Source organism: Camelus bactrianus, chromosome 17 (assembly GCF_048773025.1).
Source record: "Camelus bactrianus isolate YW-2024 breed Bactrian camel chromosome 17, ASM4877302v1, whole genome shotgun sequence".
NCBI classification, from domain to species: domain Eukaryota; kingdom Metazoa; phylum Chordata; class Mammalia; order Artiodactyla; family Camelidae; genus Camelus; species Camelus bactrianus.
The window spans coordinates 331996-357273 of record NC_133555.1 but is presented as its reverse complement, the minus strand read 5'-3'; the positions used below and the strand labels follow the sequence as shown (position 1 = coordinate 357273).

At 61.0% G+C, this 25278-nt stretch overlaps 1 protein-coding gene and 1 long non-coding RNA gene across 3 annotated transcripts; one reads left to right on the top strand and one right to left on the bottom strand.

Annotated features, from left to right (window-relative positions):
- Nucleotides 1–756: 756 nt before the first annotated feature.
- On the top strand, nt 757–8803 carry LOC123617858 (uncharacterized). Its single transcript, XR_012499778.1, has 4 exons — nt 757–987; nt 2428–2557; nt 3446–3577; nt 4889–8803. It is a non-coding gene; the product is annotated as an uncharacterized LOC123617858 (long non-coding RNA).
- Nucleotides 8804–9614: 811 nt separating this feature from the next.
- Nucleotides 9615–23869, bottom strand: CHST13 (carbohydrate sulfotransferase 13). Of its 2 annotated transcripts, XM_074344166.1 has the most exons (3): nt 23716–23869; nt 14574–14656; nt 9615–10968 (listed from the first exon to the last, which is right to left on the bottom strand). In XM_074344166.1, exons 1-3 carry the CDS (start codon nt 23798–23800, stop codon nt 10123–10125), a joined length of 1014 nt encoding a protein of 337 aa, XP_074200267.1. In that variant the 5' UTR covers nt 23801–23869; the 3' UTR covers nt 9615–10122. The 2 variants fall into 2 exon arrangements, with proteins under 2 accessions (XP_074200267.1, XP_074200268.1); XM_074344167.1 differs by lacking the exons at nt 14574–14656; nt 23716–23869 and adding an exon at nt 11823–13254.
- Between the last annotated feature and the right edge of the window lie 1409 nt (nt 23870–25278).

Below are 25278 nucleotides of genomic sequence, written 5' to 3'. Positions count from 1 at the left end.
GTCTCCCTGTGCTGACACAGTCCCGTCCAGGACCAGGGCCCTCGCCTGGCTCCTCAGGGGAGGAAGCCTGAGAGTTCTGACTAAGGGCCAAGGGCTGGGGGCCAAGTCCATGGAAGAGACCCCAGTGTCCTCAGAACAGCCCTGGTCCCATGTCAGGCTGCACAGGCCCCCCCAGCCAGCGCTGGTGTAGAAACTTCCCCTCAATGGGGCCCTTTGCTGGCAGTGGGGCAGGTAAGCAGAGGGGTCTCCATGCAGGAACAGGAGGACTCCTTGGTGGGGCCCGGGGGACAGTTCACGGTGGGACTGCAGCATTTCTGGGCCAGGCCGGAGGCCCCCTGGGTCCCAGCCTGCTGGATAGCTGGTCCCCTGAATCAGACTGGGGCAGCCCAGAGGGAGTGGGGCCCATGGGCTGTCACCACATGGAGAGTGCCCTGCCCAAGGCTGCCCTCGAAGTCCCTGTGGGGAGCAGCCTGGCTTCACTTCTCCACCAGGAGAGAAAACCAGGTCCCCACCGAGGCAGAGGCCTCCTGGGGACCCCAGCTGACTTGGGAAGGGGCACCTTGTGTCCTGAGGCTTCCCTCCAGATTTCACTAGATCTTTGATTATGCCAATTGTTGCCATGGAAACCAGCTGCTGCGAATAGAGAAGAGGTGGGGGAGGGCAGCCCCGCCTGGATGGAGGAGGGACTCCAGTTCTGACAGGGAAGGAGGAGCAGAGACAGCTGGCCCAGAGCTTGGGGGGGTGGGGTAGGGCAGCAGTGCTGGGGCCAGGCGGGCCGCCTGTGTGCCTGAGTGTGCAGGTGTCCTCATGTGTGCATGTGTGTCCTCCTGTGTGCACTCACATGTGTATTAGAGACACACAGGGGTGGTCGGGGGGCCTGCTCCATGTTCGCCTTCTCAGCCTGGGCCCCGGTGAACGCAGACACTCCCACGACTGGTGGGAACAGGCCGCTGCTGGTGTGAGTCTCGGACCTCTGGCCACCCCGAGGTGAGGCTGCGGGTGCAGACGCTTTATCTAGGGGCTGCTCCGGCAGCACAGGGTGGGGTGGGAGGTAAGGAGGGAAAGGGGTTCGTGGTGTGCTGTCAGCGAGTCCCGCGGGTCCTTTGTGGGCGGTGGGGAGCGCAGCTTGGGGCTGTCCCGCCCCCAGGGCCCAGGCAGCTGGGCCTTCTCTCCTCCGCCCCCATCCCTGTGTCGCTGGTGGGGCTGCTTCTAATGGCACCAGCTCCCGGGGACTCGTCTTGCCTGCCGTCAGGCAGGGCGACTGGCACGGCCTCCAGGCATAGAGCCGGCGTGTTTGCAGGGCACTGACAGTGTCAGGGCCAGTGCCTGCCAGAAGCCGCAGCCCTACCGGCTCCTGGGGCCCTCTGTCCGCCGGGGCCCGCCCCACTGGGCCCCTCCTGCCAGCCCAGGGACCGAACGTGGGACCCAGTGCTGGCGGGCAGCTGCCATTGTCACATCAAGGTCACATGATGAGGACCCGATGGCTGCTCAGACCCCAGCGCAGCCACACTGGGTCAGCAGGGCTTTGACGGGGAAGGTCAGGGATGTGATGGCGGCGGCGGCACCAGCGCTCAGATCCCAACCCAAGTCGTTCTCAGCCCTGACTTGGCTTATCCTCACCCGCACCGGGTGCTTTAAAGGAGATACACTCACTCACGCACTGCTGGCGGGCGTGTAAAAGGGCACAGCCACTCGAAAGCCACGTGGTTCTCATGAAAACTAAAAATGGACTCCCAGCTTGGCAGTTGCACTCTTAGGTGTGTAGAAGAGAGAAACAAAGACACCTCCGTGCAGAAACTTGTACATGAACATTCGTAGCAGCTTTATTCACAATGTCCCCAAACTGGGAACTGCCCGGGTGTCCTCCAGGAGTGATGCCAGCCCAGCTCGGCCCCGGCAGGGGCTCCTGCAGACACAGCCCCGTGATGGTTCCGGAGGGCAGGACGCTGGCGGAGGGAGGCCCGTCTCAAGGGTGCCTCCAGCCCGACTGCACCCATGTGACAGTGTGAAATCACGTCCTTCCAGAGACGGGGATGGATCAGTGGCCCCAGGGTTACAGTGGGTCGAGGGCAGAGCTGCGAAGGGGCAGCAGGGGGAGCCTCCTGGGCCAGCATCAAGGGTCCCCTGGACTGTAGGGACGACACGGAGCCACACACGGGATAAAACTGCAGAGGGCCACACGCACACTCACATACACACATGCATACACACTATACACACTAACCGCCGGGCAAGCATCCTGGTGCCATCCTGTGCCAAGCATCCTGGTGAGGGGGCCCAGGGCACAGGCGGCTTACCCAGCCCCTCACTTGCCCCGAGAGGCCGGCAGGGCTGCATCCTGTCTCCTCTGGATAAGGATGCCTTGGTCGGTCTGGGGAACGCAGTGTCCGTCCAGGTCCTGACTGGCTCCCCCCACTGGTCTTCCAGCTGCGACTGAAGGATGCACCCCGGCTTAGCCCACTTCCATGATGGATGCACAGGCCCCCAGGAAGTGTGGCCAGCATAGGAAGAGCAGGAACTAGACCCAGGAGAAGGTTGGCAGGAAATTTCCATACAGGTACAAGACGCCGACCCCGCGGCCAGTCCTGCTCCCCTCTGGCGCCCCTGGAATGCACTCCAGAGGCACAGGGCGGGAGCTGGGAGGGTCTCTGTCCACAGGGAGCGCTGGGACCCTGTCCTGCCTGAGCTGAGGGCCTCCAGAGGGGTGCCAGGACCCCTAAGCACCCAGAGCCTTGGCAGGTCTTCCTTCAGGGCCAGCGGCCATCCCACCTGAACCACCGAGGAGCCTGTTCACGACCCTTGCTTCCAGGAGGGTGTGATGGGAGGAGTCTGCAAAGCTCCAGGGCTCTGGGGACCCTCAGGGGCCCACAGGCCGGGCGGTGCAGGGCCTCAGCCAGCAGCGGCCCGTTTCTGAATATGTTGACCAGGCAGGCTGGAGCCTGCAGTCCCTCGGTCAGTGTAGCTAACAGCTTCCTGGAGAAAATGCAGAGAGAGGGAGGGCTGGTGGCCGCCCTGGGCTGAACCTCCTCTGTGTGCCTGCGGCAGGTGGGCTGGATGCCTGTCCTGCCTTGCACCTCGTCCTGTCACTGGGCTGCAGGCTATCCTGTGAGGCCCCGTGTGGCAGGTCCACGTGGCAGTGACCCTTGTGTGAAACCTAGGGGCTGGGGCCCCTTGGGCCAGGCCACCACTGCAGGGCTGAGATGTGGCTCTGGGCCAGCCCAGATCCCAGCTCTGCCGCTTCCTGTCTGTGTGACCTTGGGCAAATCACAACCTCTCTGTGCCTCAGTTTCTCCTTCTGTAAAGTAAAGTGTGCATAGCACTACCTACCTCCCCGAGTGGTTGTAAGGTGCTCAGAGCAGTGCCGGGAGTGTGGGTGCTTCCAGATGAGGGAAAGCTACTGCCTGCAGCTGGGTGGCAGCCCCCAGAGATGCCAGGTGCCCCGCAGGTTCTCCTGGCCAACGGAGACCAACACAGAGAGCCTGCAGCCCTGGAAGGTCACGAAGACAAACAGCTCGCTGCAGGATCGGCTGCCCCTGCAGAAGACCCTGGTGCCAACAAGGTCCATCCCAGTCAGAGGGTAAGTGGCAGGCATCATTGCTGGCGTCCCCACCCGAGAACCACACCACTTCCAGCGGAGGAAACTGAGGCCCGGGCAGCTCCAGGAGGGGGCTCATCCACAGGTGGCAGGGCAGGGATGAGGGCCCGAGAGGAGGGAGAGGCAGCCGGGGTCTGGACTCCATACAGCTGCTCTGAGGCTAGGGGTGCTGGCAGGGGACCCCGGCACTGGGAAGCCCTCAGCCAGCCACATACCCACAAGCACACACACTCACGCATGCCCCCCACCTGGGGGGACACACAGCGAAGCACCCAGATACACTTGGAAAGACCCACACAGGAAATATAAAGACCCACAGACACACACACACTCACCCTAAACTGGGAGTCAGACCTGGCTGTCCCTCAGATGGCACCAGCCATAGATAGGGAAGGGCTTCCATGACTCCACCCTGCCCCTCCGAGTACCCCAGCCCTGCCCCGACTGCCTCGCCCCCCACCCCATGACTCCTCCAGCAACTGGGTACGGGGGCCTCGGAACTGAAGGCGGTGTCTGTCCTGACCAGGGATGACCTGGCTGCACGCTCCAGGTGATCACCCCGGCAGGTCACAGAGATGTACATGGTCCCCCAGTTGGAACCGAGAGGCCGTGCACGTGCCCCCCCCCACATGTGCACGCATGTCACACACACCTGCCACACACACACGCACCCCACAGATGCACAGGTGGTGCCCATCCCCCACCCACACCGGCCCTGGCTCTTGTCCCAGGCCTCAGCAGCCCCCCTCACTCGGCTGCGGGTTTTTGCTGTGAACCTCTGAATGGACTGGCTTGGGGCTGAAGGCACAGGTGTCCCTGGGTCTCAGTGTCCCCTTTTGCAGAAAGGGTCAGTGAAGGCAGGGCCCTCAAGCTGTGCACGGCGGGGAGGAGGATAAGGCCGGGCCCAAGGCTGCCCTCCCTCACAGTTGGGGCCCCTGCAGGGAGGGCACTGTGCTGCTCGATGCCAGCACTCATCGGAGGGGTCGTGGGAGCTGCTGGAGCCTGGGGCACAAGGGGGACGGTGGTGTCACGGGGAGGGGGCCACCCGATGCTGTGCCCTTCCCGCAGGTGACAGGCTTCCTGGCAGGCACAGGGGTGCTGCCCACTTCCGGGCTGGGCAGGCCCGGGGTCCACACTGGGTGGCATCAGGGCTGCTGGCCCTCTGGGCAGATGGTGGCTGGGAGGTGACAGAGATCCACGTGGGGCGTGAGGCCAGTCTCAGTCACGACACCAGCCAACTTCTCTGGGCCGGGGTCCCCGAGGGTCAGCACGGGGCTTGTGTGGCTTCTCCAGGTTCGGGGCCCCGGATTTCACGTCACTGTGCAGCCTCCACCTGCCGCCGCCGCTGCCAAGCCACCTCTGGGAACTGATACCGCTGGGCCACCGCTTCCCGGGCCGCCTGCCCCCCGGGGACCCCCCGGGCCCGGCTCCCAGCAGCCTCCCTCCCCGTCCCCTGGTCCAGGGCGCCCGGGGCAGCGGCCGCAAGGAACTGCCCCCAGGCTGAGGTGACCTGCTGGGAGGAGCAGCCCTGAGAGGCCCCAGAAACATCCCGATGGGAGTAAATGCTGCTGATTCTGTTCCCTGAGACGGACACACTCCACGTCTGCACTGCCTGTTCCCATCCGTAAAGGGGTGGTGGTCGCTCTGCAGCCCGTGACTGCCACGCCCGAGAATTTACCCCAAAGGTAGTCTCTCATGTGTAAGGAGAGAGATTTGGACAGTGATACTCATTCCACTGCTGTAGGAAACAGCAAAAGGTTGGAAACCGCCCAAATATCCATTAATGGGGCTTTAAGTAATGCCACCACTGCACCCCCGAAGTGTGAGGCAGCCACTAAGATGAGGGAGCAGCTGTTTCCGTTCTGATCTGGGACCGTCTACGGAGCGTGTTCAGACGTTGTTTAAAGCACAGCAGAGAGAGTGTCTAATCTGCTGCCTTTTGTGTATTTTAAAAAACGGTGTGTCCGTGCGTATGTGCAGTGCGCATATGTGTACACGTAAAGGTGTGCCTGCACGCGTGTGCACGTATGTATACACGTAAGGGCATGTCTGCACACGTGTGTGCACATGCACGTATGTGTACACGTATGGGTATGTGTACACTTAAGCATGTGGGTGTGCCTGTGTGTGCGTGTGTGTGTACATGTACGTGTGTGTGTGTGCATCTGGCAGTGAATGTGGAGCGGGAACAACTGTTGCTTTTGGGTACAGAAACTGGGGATTTGGGGACAGGACTGAGGGGGCGTGCCATTTTCTGAATTTTTAGCGTGTGAGCCTACTGCCATGTTGTTGGTGCGTTACCTCTTTAAAGAGAAGTTGCATGGACCCAAAGAGGGGCACTCCCGGCCTGCTGACAGCCAGATGCTGGCGGAATCCCTTTGGAACTGGCAGTAGCTGCTCAGGTGGGAGGCTGATGCTGCAGATGTGAGGTGTCCCCACCGCTCTGCAAAGACAGGCCAGGGAGTCACCTTGGAGCCTTGGCAGAACGTGAAGTCAGGGCAGTCACTGGAGCCCTCTCCCCGGGGCAGAGCGGTGTGGGGGCCCTGGGAGTGGGCAAGTGTCCGTTGTCTTTCCGGTGGACGTTTGGTTGGGTCCACCTTGCCCTGGTGGACAGTGGTGCTCTGGGCCTTCCTGCCCCTTCCCGTCTCCAGAGAGGACGTGCTGGCCAGAGGCTCCTGAATGCCCACCCTCACCGGTAGGCACCACCCTGTCTCCCAAGGGGCCCTCTGCACGTGGCTACGAGCAGCTGATAGAAGGTCCTTCAGCTCCACCTCCAGGTGCCCTTGCCGTCGCCCCAGAGTGTTTAGGACACGGAGCAGGAGGGCGTCGGGGCTCCTCCAGCACAGGGGCAGAGCCGGCGGTTCTGTCGGGAGAAAAGGCTCAGCCCATCACCTGAATCCAGAGTCATGAAAGGTGCTGGGTCTTCAGGGGCTCCTCCCCTGAGTTCGCTCTAAAGGAAGGATATTTAGGGAGCAAGGAACAGCTGCTGGTCCCACAGTGTGCTCAGCACTTGTACGCGACGTCTTCAAAGAAGGAAATGACGCATCTGGAAGCAGGTCTCGCGGGGAAGTGGGCCACGGGCTGGCTGGCTGCCTGCTGTCGGGGATGGCTCGGCGGTGTGCGCCCTGCAGGTTATCCCAGACCTGAGGGATGACCACGCGGCCCCTGGAGCAGCTCGGGGCCTGCTGCCAGCGTGTGGGAGCGGCCACCTGACCTCGGTGGTCCCCGTGAGCACGGTCACAGCGAAACGCGAACCAGCTCTGGGCTGAAGCCGCCTAGGGAGTGGGTGGCCGGGGGTGTGGGCCAGCCTGCAGGAGTTGCTTCTGTGGTCACACAGCGTGCGGGGCCCGTGTGGGAAGGGCGCGGGTTAACCGAACTGCCTGTCACTTAGGGACCAGTGAGCTGAGAGCAGCACGTCTGCAGCAGATCCTGCAGACCCCTGCCCAGCTGGACCCTCCCCAGAGCCTGGAGACCAGGCTGTGTGCATGCAGGTTGTTTACGTGGGAGTCGGTTCCAGGAAGCGCCTCAGAGAAGCAGGGACTGCATGCCCTTGAGCTGGCCGCCACCGCGGGCCCCCAGGCTGAGTCCCCGGCTGCACCCAGGGGAGAACGCTGCAGTTCCCCACCTGAGGGGAGGTGCTGCCGAGTTGGCCTCCCACTTCCCCCAGACTGGGCTGAGGGCTGCTCGGGACATGGCTCCCCCCACCCCCCACTGCTGTGCTCAGGCTGAGCAGGTCTGGTGGCCAGAGGGAATCCCCGGGAGCCCCTGGAGCAGCTCCCTGGAAGTGGCTACTGTGAACGGCTCTCGCTCTGCCTCCCCTGCAGTAGGCGCAGCAGGGGTCCCCCTGAGGAGCTCTGGAAACAGAAGGTGCAGCCCAGCTTGTGTCCTCGGAGGGAGCTAGACGTCCTCTCCCCATCCACACTCCAGTGCCTGGACGGCGAAGGACTTCCTCGCAGGGACCATGTGGAAGAGGGCTGTGCCAAGGGGTGGGGACACCAGGACAGAGGGGCCTGCGTGTCCTACCAGGCCCAACCACCACCTCTGCACGGGAGAGGCCAGCTGGAACCACCTGATGTCAGTGACCGCTGGTGCCCTTTGAACAGGCAGTGACCCCCACCCATCACTGGAAGAGCCAGCACCCAGCCCTGGGCTGCGGACCCCTCGGAGTGTCTTGGTGACAATCTTGTGAGCAGAACCAGGCCTTCATCCGCCCTGAGGCCATTGGCCAGTTGCTGAAGCCAGCAGACGCAGCCAGCTGCAATTCTGGCGTAATGCGTGAAACGGTGTGGTTACAGAGAACTAGGGATTTATTTTAGAAAAATTCTAAACCATAGAAATACGCCTCCCAGGAAGCCGCTTGGATGACAAAGCCACAAAATAAAGCTCAAAACAGAAGCAAACCCACACTGGAACTCCAAAAATCTGGGAAACATTTTTCTGACAATGAAAGCCAGAAAAAGCAAAAGAATGATGAAACTTTTTAAAAACAGGTCTTTGTAACCCAGTCCACCCTCGTCACTTCTACCCGGGGAGGGTACCGACCAGCACCACCAGGTCTGGAGAGACTGGGACGCTGCGAAGCGTTAGACGGTCCCGGCAAGTCGGAGCGCCACGTGACCTCACTGACACGCGGCTCTAGCGGAAATCCCCCGTCCCGAGGGGGCGCCTGACTGAGAGCCTACCCGGATGCTCGCACAGCTTGTCCAGCTCTGCCCATGAGACCCGTCTTACTCAGGCCACCCAGTGACCCAGCCGTGAGCCCACCCTTGGGGGCGGGGCTGCCAGCCGGTGATCTATGAGGACCGATGCTCTGGCACCAGCAGACCCCCAAGGCAGGCGAGGGACGGGCAGGGGGCACCACTGTGTGCGCACAGCAGAGGTGAGGGCCGTGTGGTGGGCTGCAGCACGTGTGACACCGAGTTCACACACGAGAGAGGCGGAGGGACTGTGAGTGCCTGGGACAAGGGTCAGAGGGCAGGAGGTGCTAAGAGGTGACAGCAGATGGAGTCATGGCAGAGCAGGAGGGTGACTTGTCACTGTGGTGCACCTGGGGTGTGGCTTCTGGTTGGGAGCTAACTCAGCAAACAGGTCACTTCACAGGCTGCTTGGGTAACAGGGTACTGGTGACTAAGACCATGGCCCCTGGCTGTCCACAGCCCGTCCCTCCTCACCCTGGTGACAGTCCAGGTTTTCAGGGCCCCCACAGCGGGGCAAGGCTTCACAGGGAGCCCCCTGGCAGAGGCAGCCCCTTCCCAGGCCCACGGGGGTTGACTGCCACTGACCCACGCTAGCCCACAGACGCAGTGCAGGGGGAGCTCAGAGGGGTAGGCTCCTGACGCTCGGGACTTGGGGCCTGGCCTGGGGAGGGACGGCGTCACTCGCAGGCAAGGGAAACGGCATAAGTGAACCTCAGGGGTGGATGGGGCCGAGCTGCCTGTTCTGGCCAGTCCAGCCCCCACCGGCCAGCACAGCCCCGAGACCCGCGTTCCAGGCCCTCGCCACAGAGCGCGGGGGACCGCAGCTGGGGTTTGGCCTCATCCCTGTGAGGCTGTCCTTCCTCCGTTGTGTTCTGATCTCTGTTTTTCAAAACCTGAAGCGTGCCCTGCCCTGTTCTTCCCAAAGTTCTGGCATTTTGATTTATCATCCACAGACACTGAGAGGACGTCATCTATTCATCCATCACTGAGGGGACATTTCCTCCCAACGGACTCCCATGACCAGCTGTCTCTACAGAACGTGCGCACACACACGCACACACACCCCAGGGTGGGAGGCAGGCACGGCACGGGGCTTGGCTCAACTGGTTTGGCCCTGGCAGAGCGAAACGATACATTTCCCCCCAGCATCACTGTTGCCCCTGGAGCCAGAATTCAGGACCCCCGTGGGGTGCCCGCTCCCCGTACCACTCCCCACTTGGCCTGTGACACCTGCAGGCCGCCGTGAAGGTGACCCAGGCTCAAGATCAGACAGCCTCATGCCTCCTGAACAAACGGCAAAATGAGGCAGAAACTCCAAAATGTCAGAAAGTAACAAAACACTTTATTTCAAAACCATGAGCTCCCCAGGTCTTACAAAACCTGCCACCGTTACTGCACCCTGGGCGCGGGACAGCCTAGCCTCTGACCAGACCGAGACCAAGGGTGGGGCCAGAACAGGGCCCCCAGCTGCTCCCGGCTCAGGACGCCCAGGTGGAAGGCGGAAGGGAGGGCTCCTCTCCTTGGCCAGGGCTGTCCTTACCAGGGAGGTGAGGCGGGGAGGGCCCTGGGATAGGACACGGGCTGCGCAGAGCCAGGGTACTTAATCCTGCACCGCGGACAGGTTCCGGGACAGAGTTGACAAAAAACAGGCTCTCACGACCTAAAAAACTCTTACTCAGTCCTCACCCCCACCCAGAGGTCCTGGGGAGGCACCTGCCCGCCGGAGCGCTTCCAGGAAGCAAGCATCAGGCGGCAGGCAGGCAGGTGCCCGGTGCCCCGAGGCGGCTGCGCCCAGACCCGCCAGGGTCGAGCCGAGTGAGCGGCCCCGGGCTAGCGCAGCCGCAGGTAGGAGGGGGCCGAGTAGTTGAAGAGCAGGAAGTCCATCCTGTAGAGGCCGAAGAGGCGCCGCTGGTAGAAGGGGCTGATGTCGCGGAAGAGGCGCGCGGCCCGGTCGCGGGTGGCGGCCGCCCGGGCCCGGGGCGGAGGCTCGGGGAAGCGCAGGCCGGGCGCGCCCACCAGGCCCAGCACGAAGGCCGCGTCCTCCGCCAGCGTCTCGAACTTGCCCACCACGTCGTAGCGCAGGCGGCACGGGTGGCAGAGCGCGTGCGCGCGCTCCCAGTGCTCGTTGAAGGGCCCGGCGCGGCGCGTGCGCGGGTCCAGCAGGTAGGCCAGGAACTCGGCGAAGCGCACGTCGTGGCCGCGGGTCAGCGCGTCAGGGCCTGGGCGGGGCCGCAGGCGCCTCACGATGCTCGTGCCGAAGCGGCGCTGGAAGGCCGCGCTGTAGGGCCGCTCCAGCTTGTTGCGGTAGGCGGACGCCAGGCGCTCGAAGGGCTCGCGCACGAAGAGGAAGGCCAGGTAGGCCCGCAGGCGCCGGTTGACCTCGGCCGGGCTGAAGTCGGCCAGCGAGGGCAGGCGGCCCGGCGCGTGCGCCTCGTGCGCGGGGATGGCGCGCGGGTCGGGGGGCGCGCGGCCGCTCAGCGCCAGCAGCACACGCTTCCAGTTGGTGCAGGCCACCTTGGGCACGTAGCAGTAGAGCAGGCCGTGCGCGTCGTCCACCAGCACGTGCCGCAGGTCCTCGGGCTGCAGCAGGCGTTGCCGGCGCGTGTGGCGGCTGCAGGTGCGGTGCAGCAGGTCGCGCCGCTGCCGGTGCACCTCGGCCAGGGCGGAGCGCGGGCCCTGTGGCGACAGGAGCCGGGTCAGGGCTGTGCTGGGGCGGCGCGCCCCGGGGGCCTGGGCGTGTGTTGGGGGGGATCTACCCTTCCCCGGGCGCGTGGGAGGGTGTGACTCATCCCGTGCTGGGCGCTCAGGGCCCCAGGGAGCCTGAGATCCAGGGTGCGATGTCAGAGTCAGCCTGGTAAAGAAATGTGACGCCAGAGGGCTACCCGCGGTCGCCAATGGAGTGTCTGTTCACTGTTGACCAAAAGCAGGGAGGGGTATAAAGGCAGTAGCTGTAATTGCGTTTGAATAGGGGTGAAGATGCTGCCTCTCTCAGGCTAGCAGCATGTTTTTTGTTCAGTAATACAGCGAGGTGAGTCGGTATTTAAGAGTTGACAGGTACCCTTTAAGTCTTGATTTCTTTTCTACCCCCACAAATTCCACCCTCAGTGCTTGGGCAGGAAGCTTGCCCTATGGGAACCTGGCCCACCTCTGTGAAATGACATCCAGGGTGTACCCGGCCCTCAAGGGTCCTCGCTGGGTGCCAGGACCTTGCTGTGTGGTTTACAGTTCTGTGCGTGAGGAGAGTGCCCCGCCCAGCACCTCCCAGCCAGCATCAGCCACGCAGGGACTCAAGCTGCTGCCCCCAGGCTCTCCCCTCTTTCTTCAGGTCCTTTCTGCCCTAAATAGGGTCCCAGCTTCCAAGACTAACCCTCCCCTCCCCACCCTTCCCCCTTAGTGATCTAAGCACTCTTAGCTCCTCAGAAAGTAAGCATATGACCCGGCAATTCCACTCCCAGGTGTTTACCCAGGAAAACTAAAAGCGAGCATCGCACAAGAACTTGTACGTAGATGTTCACGGCAGCATTACTCACAGTGGCGAAAAAGTGCAAAGAGCCCACATGTCCACCAGCTGATGGACGGACCATGGTATGTGGTCCTCCGTACGGTGGGTGTTACTCAGCCATGAAGAAGAGTGATGTTCCGACTGCTGGACTGATGGACTTTGCAAACATGCCGCTAGGTGAACTTGGCCAGGCACGGAAGGCCACACGTTGTACGATTCTGCTTGTGTGCTATGTCCAGAACAGGTCCACAGAGACAGGAAGTAGATCGCAGTTGTCAGGGCCGGGGAGAGGGGGACTGGGGAGTGGATGCTGGTGCGTGCTGCGTTCCTTCTAGGAGTGATGGAAATGTTCTGAAACCAGATGATCGTGATGGTTGTGCAGCCTTGTAAATATGCCGAGAACCACCGTATCACACACTTGAAGAGTGACCTGTAAGGTGTGTAGTTAATCTCACTTAAGAAACAAGACTTCAGGGTGTTTCCATGTCAGAGGAGGCCAGAGCGGCCTCTGGAATGGTGGGCCCACCAGGGCACATCTTGGGGGGTGGGAAGCATCCACGTGCAGGCGCGTGAGGGCTTCTGATGCCTTCAGACATATCCGCAGATGTGCAGATCCTTGCAGTGAAGACACTGAAGTGTACAGCAGGATTTGACATGCCGCACATGGGGTTGAAGAGGGCGGGGCAGGAAATAAAAATGTTTCAAGGGGGATGAGTTGTAGGAAGTCCCTCAGATCTATACCGAAATAGTCACAGAATCAACAAGGCTGGGATTTGCTTCAGAATAATCCCAGATGGGCACGGGGGACAGGGGTCTGATGAGACGAGACTGGACGGAAGTTGATCACCGTTCAGCCCGGGTGGGGATGCAAGGGCTCATTGTGCTGTCTTCTCTGCCTCTGTGTAGGTTGGAATTTTCCAAAATGAAAAGGTGAAATACAGAAACGGCTGTAGATGAGGTGTGTTCAGCACTGCACACACGCCCGGACCGCGTCTGGGAGGCGCTGGGCCAGGGCGGGAGGGAGGGAGAAAGGGAGGGGCAGGTCCTCTCGGGGCGCCGAATGTCCGACCTCATGCTCCTGACTTTTCCCGGATCTCACCATGGGGGTGACTGCCAGGTTCAGCCGTGGCTGTGGGGTGCTGAGGGCGCTCAGAGGGTCCTGTTCCCATCCTTGGAGGCACTGACTCACATGATTGGCCTCAGAAGCCAGGCTCGGCCTGGGTGCTAGGAGCAAGCTGTGTCCAGGGGCCCCACAGCCAAGGTCTGCTTTCGGCGTCCAAACAAAGCAACGTGTTTCTTGTGGCAGAGAATGTTGGCCATCCACCTGTCAGTCACCCCCTCCTGGCCAGCAGAACACTGTTGTGTTAGCCTCAGGGAAGGACCAGTCACAGCAGCCTCAAACACCTTCACTAAAGTGATGAGTCCAGGTTGGGTATGTGGCCTGGTTCTGACCAAGCCAATGTTAGGGGAAGTCTGCTGGATGGCTCCAGGAAAGACTCTCCTTCAGGACAAAAAATAAAGGCTCCTGAAGGGAAAACAAAAAACAAAAAAAACCTCCCTACCTGCTTCCTTTCTCCGTGGGATGCTGTCCCATGTGGAGATGTCTGGAGCCCTGGCAGTAACCTTGCAGCCATGAGGCAACAGGTCTCTGACAGAAGTCAACATCCAGAGGGTGATGGAGAGCAGCATGTGTCTTCTGTACCTCGGGGCTGCTAGTCTCTGAGCATTGAGAAGTGAGCAGTGACTGTCCTGATGGCTTCAATTGGCCTGTTAGCTTTTCTGTTGCTTGCAGCCCCATGAATACCAAGACACTCAATGCTATTTCCATTTTACAGATGAGGAAACTGAGGCTCAGAGGAAATGCATTGCCCGCAGCTCTCAAGTAGGGAAGCTGGAACTCCAAACTGTGTCCAGGGGCCCCACAGCCAAGGTCTTGGGACTCAGAAGCCAGGGCTGTGCCTGCCAGTCTGGGGCCGAATCCTACAGCCACAGCCCTCATCCCCGCCAGCCTGGCCGGACCCAGCTGCCTGACCCTTAGCCTGGCTCGAGTTCTTTTAGCTCTGTGACTTTCTCAGGGCCCTTGGCCCCCCGTGCCTGCCTCCTCATCTGTAAACAGGGTAACGATGCCCCACCTTACAGTGCTGCCGTGAGGCCTGCACACGCTGGCAGAACCCGAGAGCCTGGTGCATGGTCAGCACTTGGGGTCAGATTGTTCTGTTCTGTGTGAGGGCAGGGCCCAGCCGATCTGCTCACCGCCAATCCATCTGTCCTGAGCCCAGCCTGAACACAGTAGGTGCCCAATGATGCTGTCTGCATGGGTCCCCGGATGTGCCTGTTTGGGTGTGTGAGCTGGGCTTGGGGCTCTCAGTGGCACAGCCATGTGCGTTGGGGGCATGTGTGGCCCTCGCAGGCCCATGTGGGGCCAGCCAGGGGGCCGTGTGCCTGTGAACAGCCCACAACCAGGGACGCCCGACCTGTTTCTCATTGCAGCAGCACTAAAACGCGTGGTGGGGGGACCTCATTTTTGCCTCTGGCTATGGTCAGCACATAGTCCACTAACAAGTCCACCACACGTGGAACTGCTGGTGCGAGCATGGCCTCAGTCTGGTGGTGGGCAGATGGGCGGCTGGAGACCCCGAGACCGCCCGCCCCCGCCTCCTCTCCCGAGACGGAGCCTGGTGGTGGTGGCAGCCCACCGCAGCAGGTCTGCATGGGGCTCTGTGGTTCCGGGTCAGGAGGCAGAGGAGGTGCCCTGGATGGGAAGGGTGGGTCTGCCTACCTGGTCCAGGTCGTGGAGCCTTTGCAGCGGACTCCTGCTCTTGCCTCCAGGCCTGCCAGCGCCCGCAGCCCCGCCTTCAAGCCCTGGGGGCAGAGGGAGGAGGGTCGCTGGTGCTCCAGGCAGGCTGGCCACGGCCTGGGGGCCCGGCCTGCTCCCCCGGGCGCGTCTGGCCCACCCCTGGGGCTCAGCTCCCCTCCGTGTCCTGCCTGCCTCTGGGGGCTGGCGGCGTGCAGGGGCATGACAAGTCCCTCCTGCCCCCGAGTATTGCCTTCCGAGTTTGGAGGGTGCCAGGCAAGAGGGGACGAGAGGGGATGGGGAAACCACAGCCCCTGGGAACGCCCAGACCACCAGCCTCACCCACCTCTGTCTGTCTTCCTCCCCGCCCCTCCCCCACCAGCCCACGTTCATGGAGCCCTGCAGTCGCCAGGCTGGCTGGTATCAGCATCCCCAGATCCTGGCAGCCTTGGAGGGGACACGGCCAAGCTGCAGGTGTCTGGGGGCAGCTCAGGTGACCAGTCGGGTGGCCCCCACTGGTGCGTACGTCAGCACTTGGTAAAGGCAGGCTTTGCTGCCCCCAGGCTGGAGGTCTCCGTGGGCAGGGGCGCTGTCTTCTTGTCTCATTGCTGTGCATTCCTCAGTCTTCCTAAAACTACCAGAAACTCGGCTTCCTGAGCTTATTCTTCTACTCAAAATGTGTTTCTAAGGAATACCCTCAAACATACTCAATTAATGTGAACATAGTCTTAGTAACATAGTCAGTATAAGGGTAGGTTCATGACCTTGTGCTTCTCAATCGTGTTCTTCTTAACTATGATTATACTTAATAAACTAATAAAATAAAATGCAGTCTTTTAAAATATCACCAAAATTGGAAAATCTCTGGTTAGACTGACCAAGAAAAAAAGAATGAAGACTCAAATTACTAAAAATGGAGGTAAAAGAGAAGATGTTAGTACTGGACCTTACAGAATATAAGAAAGGGCTGTAAGCATGTGATATGCACAGCTGTACGACAGCACATTTAACCTATATGAAATGGACACATTTCTAGAAAGACACAGATTCCTGAAATCTCAGCAGACATATAACAAGTAATGAGATGCAGTTAGTGATTTAAAAAAAATTCCCACAAAGAAAAGCCCAGGGTCAGATGGCTTCACTGGTGACTGTTACTAAATATTTAAGGAAAAATTAACACCAATCTCTTCCAAACTCTTCAAAAAACAAACCAACCAACAAAAAGAAAGAAAGGAACACTTCTCAGTTCATTATATGAGCCCAGTATTACCCTGACACCAAAATCAAATAAAGACTGTCCCAAGGAAGGAAAGCTATATACCAATGTCTCTTACGATTATAGATGCGAAATCCTCTACAAAATACAGATGCTGTGAGTCCATCAGCATATAAAAACGGTTGTACACCATGGCCGAGTGAGACTCATTCCAGAAAGGCAAGGTTGGCTCAACATGCAAATATCAACCAGGGCAATACACCGTATTAATAGGATAAAGAAAAAGCTGTGTGATCATCAGTACGTGCAGGAAAAACTGCACAAAATCCAGTACCTTTCATGGTGAGAAACTAAAACTGGGAGTTGATTAAGGCCATCTGGGAAGAACCCACGGCTAACACACATAATGGCGTACAAATGAATGAAGACCTGCCACCTGCCACCACATGGGTGACCTTGTAACATGGTACTGGGTGAAAAAAGCCAGTCACAAGAGCCTGGGTGGTGTTTGGCTCCACCCACACGAAGTGTCCAGAGCAGACAATTCCATAGAGACAGACAGCGCATGAGTGGTCCCAGGGCTCCGGGGGGCACTGCTGATGTGACGTTCTGGAATTACGTAGTGGTGACATCGCACGGCTTTTACTGTGCTAAAAACCACCGAATCGTACCCTCTGAAAAGTGAATTTTATGGAATGAGAGTATTCTCTCAGTAAAAATAAAGAAAAATATTGATCAAAAAATAATATATCCAAGAACATTTTATGTACATTTAGTTTACAAATGTAAATATATTCAATGCGTATCAGTAAGTTGTTGAATTCGTAAGCGTGTGGAACATTCATAAGAAGAATGGCTTCAGGAATTCAAGATTATATGAGAAAATAGTATATTCATAAGAAGATTGAATTTTTCCAGGATCCTTGGCTTTCAACACAATGAAGAGTCTTTAAAGTGCTGCCAAGATTCAAGAGTTTTCCTTAAGACAAGTTTTTGGCAAACAAATAGACTTGGAAAATTTGATGAACTGATCTGTTGGCAACCTGACCACAGGCGGTGTTGTCAAATGCTCGCGTGCATGGGCTGTTGCAGCATAGAGAGCTGGGCCCCCACACTGAGGTTCCGGCTCAGCAGGTCTGGAGCGGGCCCAGGAACCTGCATTTCTGACCGTCCAGCAATGTTCTGCTGGTCCGGGACACACACAACTGCTGCAAGCAAAGCCTGGTGGAGGCTGTTTGAGGAATGAATAACTGATGACCAGCCTGGCCTCCAGAGCCCTCCGTGTGCACCTGACAGCCACGGTCCAGGCCGCCTCAGGGCCCTCCCACTCCAGTGTCCCCAGAACAAGGTCTGGGCTCTCCTGTGACCAAGGCACGTGGAGGAGTGAGGCCCTCAGGGCGAGCCTGTGTCATGGGGTCATCATGGTCCCAAGACGTGAACCTCTGTCTCCTGGCAGCTGGACACATCCCAGGAAAGTCACCTGGCATCAGATGAGCTGACAGAGAAGGCAGCGCGATTGGCTGGCCCCTCAGGGTATGGGGAGGCCCTAGGGGTGGGGCCCAGGTGCAGTGGCCCTGGGAGCCCCGGGCACTACCCTCACACAGCTCTGTGCACGGCCCTGGGAGGAGGGGTCCACCGTGCCACCCTGCAGGGAGGGGATGAGCTCCCCTAGGGGACACAGCTGGGGACTGAGGAAGGGCTGGTACCCACTGGGGTGGTGGGGGTGGAGGGTGAGCAAAGCCAGGCCGTCTCTGCCCTGGGCCCAGCACCCAGCTTTCTGGAAGCACCAGGCCTTGTGTGGGCCTGTTTCCTGGCCAGACCACAGCCTGCAGGACACTGGGTCCCCCACCAGACCCCAGGAGCCAGTGGGTGGAGGGCCAGAGGCCCAGAATAGCTGAGGCCAGTGATTACAGGGCTGGCCACCCTGCCCAGTGCCACCCCGGCCACCGCGCAGAGCAGAATCCGTGGTCCCACAGGGTGGGCAGGCTGGCTGGGCAGGGGGTCAGATGGGTCTAGCAGGGTCTGAGGGGAATGCCTTGGACTCCCTGGGTCCAGCCCTCAACCCCGCACAGCTGGAGGCCACGGCTCTGAGGGTAGGGGTCGCCCCCAACTCACCCCCCAACTAGCCATGCGGAGGCAGCCTGCAACCTCCACTCCCACTGCCCAGGCCCCTCTTGCCTGCGTCCTCTGCACCCCCCAGCCCCTCCACTGGCTCCAGGTCCCAGGCCCCCCTACCAAAGGCACCACGGAGCAGACAGGCCAGGAGAGCCAGGCAGGCGGGCCTGATCTCGTGGCCAGGGAGGGGCTTGGGCCAGCCCAGAGCAGCCACAGGCAAAACCGCAGGCGGGTTCTGCTTAGAAAAGGAAACAAAAATAGCAAGAGGTTAGAGAGAGAGAAGGACAGAGCCCAGGGAGTGGCGGGAGGAAGGTGGGGGTGCTGAGGGGAGCCCAGACAGACAGACAGACAGAACTACACACAAGGGCAGGGACTGGAACCGGGAGGAGAAACAGACACGCAGGGAAACAGCTGGGCATGTGAAATAGCTCATAGCAAACCTGTAGGGCGTGGAGGGGAGGGAAGCAGTGGGGGTGAGCTGCCCACAAGTGGGGAGAGCCCAGGGCCCACGCCCACGGGGTCCCAGCCCAGGGGGCCTGCATGAGGACCAACCCAACACCCCAGCACCCACTGCACGTGGGCTGGAAGAGCCTGGGCTGCACGGGTCTCAGTGGGGAGGCGGGGAGCCGGCCAGGAAGTACTGGGTGCGGCCAGGCCCACGGACTCAGGCCAGGGAGCACCATGCCCATGCTTTGCTCACTGACACGCTGACTCCTGGGGGTAGAAACTGTTGTTACTCCCATTTGACAGATGGGGAAACTGAGGCTCAAGGAGGCGGCCTCACAGCAGGTGAGGGCCAGAAACAGGTTTGCCCCCAGGCCCTGGTGTGCGTGAGTGTGTCCTTAACTCCGCTGTGCCCCTAAGCCCCGCTCTGCCCTGCACACGACCCTGCCCGTCCTTGGCACCCAGGCTGCTGGGTGACGCACCGCGCAGGGAAGCCGAGAGCAGAGAAGCCCAGCTGGTGGTCCAGGCACACCTGCCCCCAAGGACCGCTGGGGGAGCCCTGTGTGGGGCCCTGTCCAGGAGGCAGAGGTCACAACATGGTCTCTGGTTAATGAGTTCCAGCCAGGCGCATGTCGCAAGACCGCACGGCAGGAGCAGTGCTGCCTGGCCCGTTCAGTCCCCAGGATGACCTGTGGGCCCCGGGTCAGGGATGTCCCCTCTGGTGATCGAGCAGAGCAGTCCCACCTTTTCTTCTTCTCTTTTTTGAGAGAAGTAGAGATCTCTCCACCTGTGTTTAAAATTCAGAGTCTGTTCACGATCCCCACGACCCACTGGAACGGGGCCCTGACTGGGCAGCAGTGTCCACCCCGCCCAGGACCATCACAGGAGTCTCCTCACCAGCTTCCTGGCGACCTTAAACCCACGTGGCTCACCACAGGCTAACAGCAATCTCAGTTCCTTCCAGGGCCCCTCCTGGCTCGCCCCCTCTTCCCTGCTCCCTCACGCAGCTCCAGCCACACTGGCCTCCCCGAGTGGGTGAACACGTGGGTGCCTGCACCTCGGGGCCTTTGCACTGACTCCGTCTGCCTGGGACGCTCCTCATTGTCCAGCTCTCAACTCAAACGTCCCTCCAGAAAGAGGGCCTCTCCAGTGAAGGGTCTCCACTCATGGCCCTTGTTACTGCTGGCGTCATCTGGTGTGTGTGTGGGCCGACATCTGGCTGTCCCTCTGGAAGGTCAGCTCTGTAAGGAGGGGGCTGTCTTCTTTTCTTACAACCCCTGTGCCTCACCTCCTGTGAACATTTAGTTAAGGACTGATGGCCCTTCCTGGCCGTAGGGAGAGCACCCCAATTCCTCGCAGGCCGTTCAAGGCCGCTTATGCCGGGGCCCAACCTTGCCAGCCCCCACGTGGCCACTCCCTCTCATGAGCCCTGAGCTCCGCCCACACACACCCCTCAGCCCCCTTCACTCCTTCACACTCCTCTGTGCCACTCCCTGTGCCTGTGATTCCCTTTCCTCCTTTCCCACCTGGTAGACTCCTAGGCAGCCTTCAAAGCCCAACCCCAGTACCCCTGACCTGTAGAGCAGAAGGCACAAGGGGTTTAAATCCTAGCACCCACACTCCTAGCGGGGTGGCCTTGAGCGAGCCACTTCCTTCTACTGACCCGAGAGCCTTCTTCCATCATGTGGCCTTTACTCTCTGGAGGCCAAGGAGGAGCCGCAGAGCTGGGCGCCCTCTGATGCGCAGGAGAGCGGTGGCAGCAAGCTGCGTCTCTTGCCTGGGCTTCCAGAGCCACCTCCCTCCGTATGGCAGCACATCCGATTTCCCTGCAGGAGCAAACCTGCTTGCTCCCTTCATGTACTTCTGCTAGGTGCCCCCTTCCCACAGCTGCTGGGCAGACATGTGGCCAGGCCTGGCTAATCAGAGCCTCACGTCCCTTTCTGCCACAGCAGTTGGCTCAGAGGCAAGCACCACGTGACCAGCCCATCCTTGGGGCCCTGGCTGGAGCCATGGGTAAAGGACCCACCCTCTGGCTGGGGAGCTGGGAGTATCAGAGAAAAGCTAGACCTAGAGCTAGAGATGTGGTTTGAGCCCCTGGGTCCATCCATGCCTGAGGGCAGCTCATTTGGGTCTGAGTTGGGCTGTCCTTACTGAGAATGCCCTCTGGGGGCTCCCTGTCTCTGATCCTTCCCCCGCTAGGAGTCCCTGGGCCAGGACTGGGAAGGAGTCAGGGGCCCAGTCAGTCCCTGGGGCCCCACTGGGCAGAGCTGTGAAGGTCCCAGTTAGCACACATCACCCTTGGACCTTAGACAGGAAGCGGGGCCCTAAGGGAAGGGGTGTGTCCTGGAGGAAGAGGAGGCCAGCAGTCCAGCCCAGAAGGGGGAGGTGGGCCCCCTGGCAACAAACCCCCTACCCAACTTCCCTCCTCACGCTCCCTTCCTTCCCCCCTCACGCTCCCTTCCTTCCCCCCACCCTAGGGTCCCCTGGAAGTGGACAGAGGCCCAGCCTGACTCTGAGAGAAACACCCCTGATTTCCAATAGCAGGAAAGGTGCTCAGCCCTGTGAACCAGGAAGGGGTTGGAGGTCAGAACGGGGTGGGGGTGGGGTAGCTCCAGCACCCAGCAAGGCCCCTGCGGACCAGCAGGGGTGGGGACCCAAGGTAGCAATGTCATGGCTCTCCCTGGGTGTGCCTCTGGCAGCAGAAGGTGCACCCTGGAGATCTAGGCTTTTCATGTTAAAACAGCAGCTCTGGGAGGGCAGTCTATCAGCACGCTCTGTCCCAGCCCAGACAGACGCTGGAATGAGCAGGCGCCAGCGAACACGTGGTGAAGGGCATCACACAGACGCGGCCACTCCACCAGGCAAGCTGCCGGGGACGCCAAGCGTGGGAGGGCACGGGGATGGCGGGGTGCTGAGGGCAGCAGTGCCCAGGGCAGCTGTCCCGCCTTCCCTGGCATCCTCCTCGACCCCAGGACCCTGCGTGCTAGTTAGCTTTGGTCTGAGGGGCACCAGGTGGGCCACTCCAGACTTCCCACTAGAAGAGGGGCAGCGGAGCCCCAACCTGGAATGGCAGCCTTTCAGGGGTCTTCTGCCCACCTCAGGACCACTTCTGCTTTGGTAACCCGCCTGCCTGGACGAGGAGGCTCCCAGCCATCCTGGGCCCGGAGCCCTATTCCCAGGCCAGAGGCTGTAGAGCCACACTGTCTGCCCCCTTCCAACTAGGGCCATGCTGCCAAGGGCCCTACTGGGGCATTTCCAGAGGCCTTGGTCGGAGGGGCCACGCTTCCTGCCCAGCTGTCTCCCCACCATCTACTCTGCCTGCAGGGCTGCCGTGCACAGCCTCCCTGGCCCTGGAGGTCTGGACCTCCAGCGCAGCGCTTGGCAGGAGAAGAGCCTGCAGGGTAGGTTGGCTTGTCCGAGGTCACCCTCCCAGCTCTGGTGGCCAGCAGCAGTCCATGGAGAAAGGTCTGAGGGTCCAGAACGAATAGAAGAGAGCTCTGGGAGGCAGAGAGACAGCTCGTCCCTGTCTGGGGCAGTGGAAAGAGGGCTCAAGAAGGGTCCGCCACACCAGACACAGGAAGGCCAGCCTGCTGGGTGAGAGGATCACGGCCAAGGGTATTGGTGTCACAGGTGTAGCTCAGGTGGGGTACGGCCTGGGTAGAGGCTAAGCAGGTGACCGGGAGTCACCCTTCTGCTCCTGCAGAAGAGGGAGGAGGTCAGAAGGACTGAAGCACAGATGATGGCACCTTGGTTTGTTCCCCATCTTGCAAACCTGCTGGGGGAGGGGGTGGCAGGAGGGAGCGTCCAGGCAGGGAAGACACGGAGACACCCACCTCTCACGCGGTCCCTGAACCTGCCCACTCCTTTGCAGACACTTCCGGCGCCCGCCTCACACACCGAGTCCAGACGCTCTGGGTTCGCTCTCTCCCCACACCGGGGGCTGAACCCTGGGAGCTGGGAACCACCGTGCCCTGCAGTGCCCAGATCCTGGTCAAAATTTGTCTTTGAAAGGTTGGGTGGACAGAGTGTCATGACCACAAACACTAGGACCACAGCCCACACTGGGCTGGGGGACCCTCTGCTCAGCTAACCCCTGCCATGAGCCAGGAGCACCACCCCTGATGGCCAGCCAGCTCTCGAACGGGCAGAGCATGGACAGCCTGATCTGGGCCCCCTCCCATGGGCTTGGGGAGATGTCCAGGTCTGGGCGGCTGTGTCCAGACATAGAGGGGACAGTGGGAGAGGCAGGGTGACGGCGCAGAGCCTCCGAAGCCCGGCTCACCTGGCCCCTGGCCCAACGAAGGAAGCCCCTTGCCCCAGGATAGAGGGGGCACCTCGCCACCCCGGCTCCATGAAGAGGCTGGGGACTGCTCCCATCAACTCCACCTCCCAGAGCCCTGTCAGGAAATCCTGAGCAGCCCATTTACAGGTGGGGTCCTGTGGCCCCGAGAGGGCAGGGAGGGCACCCAGCAGGTAAGGCTGTGGAATGACCCTTATCCACCAGCTCAGACCCAGCCAGGTGGGGCAGGGCTGCCTCGCCAACAGCCTCCACAGCCTCGTCTCTGGGGCCGCCCGGACCCTGGGAAATGGCTACTTTTTCCTGGACCCTGTCTGCCAGGCCACAAGGGGGCGTGCTCCAGGGATTGTCAAAGAGCCCCCAGGGGGTGGGGAGAGATGCAGACCCCGCAGCACACGCACACTCTCACACACACACAGCCACACACACACTAACACCGGGAAATGGCAAACAGAGCTAGAGGTCTGAACAGGCCTCGGACCGGGCTCCTCAGCCCCTCCGGTGGGTGAGGTCTCAGCCCCGCGCGGCGGGCATGACCGGCGGCCTCAGTTTCTCCCCCAGACCGTGAGGTGGGGGCTCAGGACCGCAGTCTTTTCCAGGGTGAACCTTGCTAGGAGCAGGCGCTCCAGGGCGCAGCGCCCGTGCGCGGAGGGGCCGCCCCCGGGGTCGGAGCGTCCAGTTTTCCCACCCGCGCGCCGGCCGCGGACCCGGGGGGCTCCCGGGCGCTAGGGGGAGTGGGGTGACGGCGCGGCCAATGAGGCTGCCTTCCAGGGCGGGCGGAGCGCCCTCCGCCACTCACCACTCACCCGGTCCCCGGGCACAGGCTTCTGGAGAATCATCCCCTCTCACGTCTCCGGGCCTCGGGAGATCAACACTCGGGGGGCGGGGGGGGGGCGCGGCAAGACCCTCGCGGGGAGCCGGGACACTGGCGGGGCGGCTGGAGCCTTTCTGAGCTCACCCCCCTGTCCCCAGCCCGGGAGGAGCCCGCAGAGCCCCCAGCCCGTCGGGTGTCCGGCTGCCTGTGGGCGGCCCCGGGACCGGCGGTCACTCACCGGGGCGCAGGGCGCTCAGCAGCAGGAGCGCGGCGACCAGGCACGCGGCCGCGAGTGCGCGCCGCCTCCAGCAGCGCCTCCCCATGCTTGCCCGGTGCGCAGCAGTCCGCGGGGTCTGTCAGGGCAGCCGGGCGGGTCCAGACTGGGAGCCGGACCCGGGACCCGCCTCCGGGCCCGCCCCCCGAGCCCAGGCCCGCCCACGGGCTAGTCTCCGACCTGGACCCGACCCGGGACCGCACCTACACCCACCTTCGCGCGGCTCGGGGGTGCGAGGGCTCTGCTCGCGGGGGGCGGGGGCGAGTTGGCCGACTGTTGGAGTCAGGCAGGTGTGCGAGCGCCGGTCGGCGGGCCTCGCTCGTCCAGTCTGCAAGCCTCCCCCGACCCGATCCAGCGGGGCAGCCAGCCTGGCGGCGGTCCAGGGCGCTAAGGTTGGAGGCTGGGTGGAGGAAGCGGCCCTGCCCCCTTTCGCTCGCCCAGGGGCGCCATCCTCTACCGGAGACCGAGAAGCCTTGTCACGGTGGCGGGTGGGCGGGTCCGGGGAGCACTATGTCCCCTTGTCTCTTGGCTACCTTACCTGCAGGGGTCCAGGGGCTGGCTTAGGGCAGCGGCCGCCTGTACATGACTCCCCCGGACCCTCCCGCCCTCAGAATCAGGCCCAAAGCTGCCCATTCCTTCCCCCAGGCCCATTCTGTAGCCTTGTTTTCCACGGGGGTCTCCAGGTCCTGCCTGGATCCCAGCTACTGCAGGTCCCGGCCAGACTCCAGAAGGTGGGGGGGGGGGGGTGTCTCAGTTCATGCCCCCCAGAGCACCCAAGGGGACAGCTGGTGGTGTGCACGTGTGTGTGTGCGCGCGCGCGCTTGAGCCAGTACTGAATATGTCGGAAAGTGTGTGTTTTTTAATTGCAATTGAAGAATCTGGTGATTTCAGCCCTTCTGGTGCCACCTACCCACTGTGAGATCAGGAAGGTTGCCCAACCTCTGTGCCCCAGTTCTCTGTGTAATGGGAGGGACACACCTCATCGCGCTGTGGGAACTAAATGAGACACGGGAGATGTTTGGAACAGCGTCTGGTGCTGAGTGAGTGCCATCTGAGAACTTGAGGTTGGTGATTATTTTTTACAGTTACTGCCTGTTTCTGGCAAGTGACTCTGCTTTCTGTTAAGGCAGTTATACAAAAATTCCTTCCCATTACATTTATTTAAGTTTTAAAGGTCTATTTAAAGAAGAACTTTAGGTAAATAAAATTAAAGCTATGGCTCCAAATGCTGATGCTGGAGGAGGGGAAACAGCTCACAGGTAAACCAGAAGCTCTGTGTATGGCTTTGCGGGCGACCTGTACAGACAGCCTTGGGGAGTGTCCATTTCACTCCCAGAACGGCCTACAGGCAGGGTCGCTGCTGCTCTGGGCCCAGCACTGGAATTCCTGGTTATCCAGACCCTAGGTGGCCCCAAATCTTCCCCACACCTGCCTTAGGACCGACCTCTCTGTAAGAGTCCCAGCCCTGGTGGTCCCTGTGCTGCCACCTGGTGGCCAAAGTTGGGGACAACATCTCAGCCCGTCTGG